The sequence below is a fragment of the Martes martes genome (genome assembly GCF_963455335.1).
Source record: "Martes martes genome assembly, chromosome: 13".
Lineage (NCBI taxonomy): Eukaryota > Metazoa > Chordata > Mammalia > Carnivora > Mustelidae > Martes > Martes martes.
Genome location: NC_137901.1, coordinates 49,575,493 through 49,581,492, shown reverse-complemented (window position 1 = coordinate 49,581,492; position 6,000 = coordinate 49,575,493). Strand labels below are relative to the sequence as shown.

Sequence of the window (6,000 nt, the reverse complement as noted above, 5' to 3'; positions counted from 1 at the left end):
AAGAATAACAATGTGTATTGGCTCTTGATAACTGATCTCAGGGTTTCAGGAGAAGGGAATAGGCTGGGAAAGTGGACAAAATAAAGTGACTTCAAGGTCACATATTTTTCTTAAATATTTATAATGAAGTCACTAAGCAATATTTAGGGAGCATGGTGTTTCCTAAGATACACCATGCCAACTGCGTTTTCTACATGCCATTAGTAGTTACAAAATTTAACTTGCTCTTCTGGAAATCCCAGAATGACTTTCTGAAACCATATGACTGCTCTAGTCTTATTTACGCTTTCGAGCAGAGAATCAGCAAATAGCCCATTTCCCACTTATTTTTACAAGTAAAATTTTATCAGCACACAACTCAGCTGACTTAAGTACAGCTCCTTTTACGCTACAACAGCGCAAGTTAGTTATGTCAAAGATATGGTCTGCAAAACTGGAAATATTTACTATCCACCCCACCCACTACAGAAAATGTTTGCCAGCCCCCAACTTTAGAAGAAATAGGGTGAAATCTAAAAAATTCTAAGTCCTTAAAACAGGGATGCATACTCCCAGGACTGATGTGAAGTTTGAGATGTAGGTGAAAGCAATCTATAAACAGCAAAGCACTATGTAATAATGGCTGGAAACAGTACCATCTACTTTTTTTGTTCCCACTTAAGTGTAATTACCTTGTAGGGCTCTAACATTAGGGCATTATTGTTTTGTATCCTGAAAGCCTACTAAGTGGATATTATACCATAAATGTTCTCGCTTGGGCATAACCTCACTGGCTAGTCCAACAGTGATACACCACAGCTCTAACAGCAGAAGGGTCTCAGTGCTCATGGCACAGCACAGAAGGCACACTCAGGAATCAAGACATTTTCTCAACCACTTTCCCTTCTCAAAGAACTTATATGTAAGGCTGAACTCTAGCCTTATTTAAAGGCATAAAATTTAAAACACAGTATAGGTCCAATTTCTTAAAAAAAAAAATCTTTGGAATAATGCTTATTTGGATCAAATAAAATGAAATCAATTTTTATAAGTAACGAATTACAATTTTAAAATTTTAATTCCATTCAAGGCATATACTTTGTTCTAAACCTACCTCATCTATCTACCAACTACAGCATCCTGCAAATCAGAAACTAGAATTCTAATTGCTAAATTTATGTCCTCAGAATTGTTCAGACCAAGTAAGACTGAATAAGAAATGCAGAGTCACAAGCATCATAACAATACCTAAGAATCATTACACTTCTTAGGGTCTCCTCCTCCCCATTCTAATCTGCACTCTCCACCAAGGCAAAGGGAGTAATGATTACCAGTAACTACCATTTAGCTGAAGAAGCTACATATAAATAAGTTTCCCCGAAATCCTTATTTTATCCCCTAGTGTTCTCAGATATTATCACATTGTTCAAAGTTAAGAGGAAAATGGCCACTATTCTCTATGAATCTAATATGAATCTAACAGTTACCAGTGCTATGCTGTGCAGAGCATGAAGACAGCATAAGCATAAGATTTCATTTTATAAACCTTATAAAAACTTCATTTTATATACCTCACTCAAAATCAGAGACAAATAGCTAATTTCCTATCCTCTGTCTAGCAATCAAGGCCCTTGAAACAAAGGTGAGGAACTAATTAATTAGAATGTATTAAAATGTAAGAAACCTACCACACTGAAACATCACTTACTCTTTGCACTTTCACCATCACTTTAAAAATCATTGCTGTTATTCAATTCTGAGATAAGACATTAAGATTTTGGGACTAGACGAGAGTAAAGACATCAACTGAGCCAAAGAAAAGAGACCAATAAACATCATTGCATTCAGCATCCAAAGAACTCCATTAATTTTACAACTTTATATTTCTTTTAAACAGAACATAATGTGAGAAGGCAGAAGAGAACATTTTTAAATGGATGCTTAACAGCAGAGTAAAACTAACCACGTGCAGCAACTGCTTGCTATTAAATATACCTAAACAAGCCAAGCTCTAACACTCAGACAAAAGACTTGAGGTCAGAAGCTGTTAGTCCCTCTTTTTTTTTTTTTATTAAATATCCTCATTTTCTAAAAATAAGCAACCAGAGCTTGTCAACGTTTTTTAAGGTTGATTACTACAAAACCATTGCAAAGTTAAATATACAAACCATAGTACATCAGAGAGACACAATAATGAATGTATAATCAAGTGTACTATTACTGATCACAATTTATTTTAAAGTCATGAAAAGCCAGCAACAGTCAGGCTGGACAAATACTTGATTGTACCCATGTTTCCATGGGATGTGGGCAGCAGCACTGAGTAACACAATGAGAGCAACACTTACTTCCTTTCCACTTTCCTGGCAAAATTTTTGTTAGATAAGGCAAAGGATGGGCAGCTATGAATCACTGGTGGTTTGAACCATGCAAGAACAACAACAACAAAAAGAGTAATAGGTGTGCAATAAACATCTGATTGCTGAATCCTGGGCTGAAAAGGCAGGGAGAAAAATTTATCACAGAAGGTAATGGCTGAAAGGCATTTCAAATCAGAATTTTTAAAGATTAATGCAAGAAATAAGCTTTTTAAAAATGTCTTCCTGCAACCTTTGTACAGGGCAACACAGTCCCAAAGGCAATTTTCTTTCTTCTGTAATTTTTTTAGGTTGATCCAGAGTGGTCTGCTTCACCCTCTTTTGTTCCACATGAGAGGGGAACACATAACACCACCTAAATATCTTCCTCTACAGCTCTGGATTATAGAAATGATCAACAAATAACATTTATTTCACACCTAAACATAAATAGCTAAAATGAAGATTACTGTTCACTTTCCTCTTCCATTATTTCAACTCTGCGAGGCCCATAGAGTAAAACATATGCTATGTGCCAGTCTCCACCACCAGAAAGCCGTAAGATATCCTCTGGTGTCACGATGCTGACCTTATCATCATCAAACTTAATCCATTCATCTAAAGAGCAAGAGAAGAAAATGAAATTAATATTTTATTAATGGTTTTCTCAGTTCCATTCCAAAAAAGGTACTGAGTAATTTTATTATGCACAGCAGTATTCCATCTGCCACACTAACAGTTGAAAACCACTCAGGTTTTCAAAACCATTTCAGGGGTACCATGAAGGTCACAAATTTTTTACCACCACTAAAGCATTATTTGCTTTTTTCCCCTCATTCTTTCAAGTGTGCTTTGGAATTTTCCAGAAGAAACAGGATGTGTGATAAAGCAAGAGACTAAATGCAGAAACAGGAGGATCCAGCTGTCTCCTATTAAGCCAGACAAAGCAGGCCTACAAAAACAAATCAATACTATTTCTTGCTGTTTTTTTGTTTTTGGAAAATACTGTTATCTTTGTTACTTATGTGGTATGTAATGGGTTTATTACTGCCAGTTTCCAATGAGTTAATTTCTGAATTTTAAGTTCTATTATAGTAAATATTAAAGAGAATCCTCAAACAAAAGCTCTTTGTGGACCTCAACAATTAAGAATGTAAAGAGGTTCTGATACTAAAAAGTTTGAAAACCACTGTGCTACAAAATTTGTACTAAACTGCTAAAATAATTAACAATTGGGGAAACAAAACAAAACAAAACAAACCAGAAACAAAAAGCAGAATCCTTACCTTGTTTCCTTTTCACCCATGATACATAATGGCCAGAAGAGCTAGACCTTCCCTGATGTGTTAACACTGCTTGTAAGTCATAGTATCCACAATTATTGGAGCCAATGTCTAAAGAAAGATGTAAATCCCACAATATTAGACAATGAAGAGATGTGCTTTCTCCAGCTAGGTAGCAAGCAAGAAGTCTGAAGGTTAGCCTATTATTAGAATTCAGTAAGATACTACAGTTCAAAGCTAAGGATTTATGGAAGATATGTTAAGTAGTATGGTATTCACAGAACTATAAAGACTGATTTTTACTGCATGTCTAATTTAAGGTAACATATTTTAAGAAATCTTTCTTTTTAAAAAAAGCATGATATCAAAAAAATAGGTAAGTCTGTCAAGACCGTAATTTTACCTTAAACACACAAATACACACACACAGAGTAACTCAATTGAAATGATTTTTTTCCACTTACCATCAGCAAAAGAAAAAGGCTCATATTTAACTTCTTTCTGGGGACTACTCTTTTTCTCACTCTGAGGGGAAAAAATTTAATTTTAAATCATGACACTGGAAATAAAATTTGTATTCTCAATAAGTATTCCACAAATATTTACTGGCTACAATGCAAAACACTACCTTACAAAATTACTAAAACTATACAACTATAGTTAAAACTATAAACCCAAAGGAGCTACACTTAAACAATATATAGTCTTGTATGCACAGTAACAGACCCTCTGATTCTAGGACAAACTATGAGCTGCTAAACCTACAACCTACAGCATACCAGTGAATACAGCAGTACAAATAAACAGCACTCTAGGGTAGGAAAGGAAAACCCAACTCTATATTTTTAACCAAAATACTATCAAAAACCACACAGGATTTAAAAAAAAAAAAAAAAAGGTACCACAATGAAACAAAAGTCAAATTACTGCAAAAAACGTTAAACCTACTAAGACATGGCCACCTGCTCAAATGAACTCAGTATTGAAAGAGACAGGATTTACTATTTTAGACAAAGATTTTTGGTGGGAATTCCCTGCCTCAACCCAGTTCAGTGTAATATAAAAATATTAAATTTATCTAGGCATATGGGCACAAAGTTATTAAAAACTATAATGGTGATGAACACAATGCAAGTAGATTAAAGATAGCTGGAGTGACAAGTTAAAGGCTCCTACAACAAAAAAATGGCAATTAAGTCAACGAAGACAACCATTCCTTTTTGTCTTAAAATTTCACACCTAGGGCAACCATAGAAAAATGTATACAGAGAAAAATATTTTTTTAAAAAATTGAAGGTAAGTCAAATTAGATTTCTATTATATGTTCAAGTAAACCTACAAGGCAACAGGGAGAAGTGAAAAACAGAAGAGAAAGCAAAATACAACAGATTTAACTAACAAATCAAGTTATATTAAATGTAAATGGTCTAAATACACCAATAAAAGATAAAACAGTATATTAAAAAACATGACCAACTCTATGCTGTCTATAAGAAACTTCAAATATAGTAATATAGGCAAATTTAAAGTAAAAGAATACAGAAAGATATCATGCAAACATTAACAGAAACAAAGCAGCATTGACAATAGTAATTATCAGAAAAGTAAACTTCAGAATAAAGAAAATCACCAAGGACAGCGGGACATTGCATATTATAAAAAGGTCACTCCACCAAGAATACTTAGCAATCTTAAAGGTGTACACACCAAATAACAGAACTACAAAACATGCAAAGCAAAAGCTGACAAAACTGAATGGAGAAACACATAAAAATCATAATTTTAGCTTCCTCACTCATCTCACAAAAACTAACTGAACAACTAGACAAACAGCATCGTTATAGAACATGCAAGACTACCATCAACCAACTGGATCTAATCAACATCTATAGAAAACTCATTCCATTCAACAACAGTAGATACAATTTTTCCCCCCCAAGTACCCATGGAACATATACCAAGATAGAGCACATCCTAAGCCATAAAGCAAACTTGAACAAATTTAAAGGAATTTAAATCACACAAGTGCTTTCTCTCATAATGAAATCAAACTAGAAGCAATAACAGCAAGATAATAGATAAATTTCCAAATATTTGGAAACTAAACCAGACACTTATGAATAATCCAAGGTCAAAGAGAAGTCTCAAGGGAGATTTTTTAAAAATACAAGCAGCAGAGAGGTGCCTGGGTGGCTCAGTTGGATCACGATCCATGCCCCACATAGAGCTCCCTAATTTGGTAAGTCTGCTTCTTCCTCTATGTCAGCCCCACCCCAACCCCTGCTCATGCTCTCTCTTGTTCTTGTGCTCTCTGTAATAAATCAGTAAAATCCTAAAAAAAAAAACAAAACAAAAAACAAGGAACAGAATGAAAATGCAAA

The 6,000-nt window shown here is 34.4% G+C and overlaps 1 protein-coding gene across 4 annotated transcripts in view; it reads right to left on the bottom strand.

Moving 5' to 3' along the window:
* Positions 1 to 2,191: 2,191 nt before the first annotated feature.
* The window catches only part of USP14 (ubiquitin specific peptidase 14), a gene marked incomplete at its 5' end in the record, with an annotated part of 47,014 nt that continues 43,205 nt past the window's right edge, over positions 2,192 to 6,000 (bottom strand). For all 4 annotated transcript variants that reach the window (XM_080821102.1, XM_080821105.1, XM_080821104.1 and 1 more), the window contains 3 exons: positions 2,192 to 2,954; positions 3,623 to 3,730; positions 4,084 to 4,144. In XM_080821102.1, the coding sequence (XP_080677228.1) occupies positions 2,803 to 2,954; positions 3,623 to 3,730; positions 4,084 to 4,144 (321 nt within the window). In that variant the 3' untranslated portion in view covers positions 2,192 to 2,802. The remainder of the gene's footprint in view (positions 2,955 to 3,622; positions 3,731 to 4,083; positions 4,145 to 6,000) is intronic.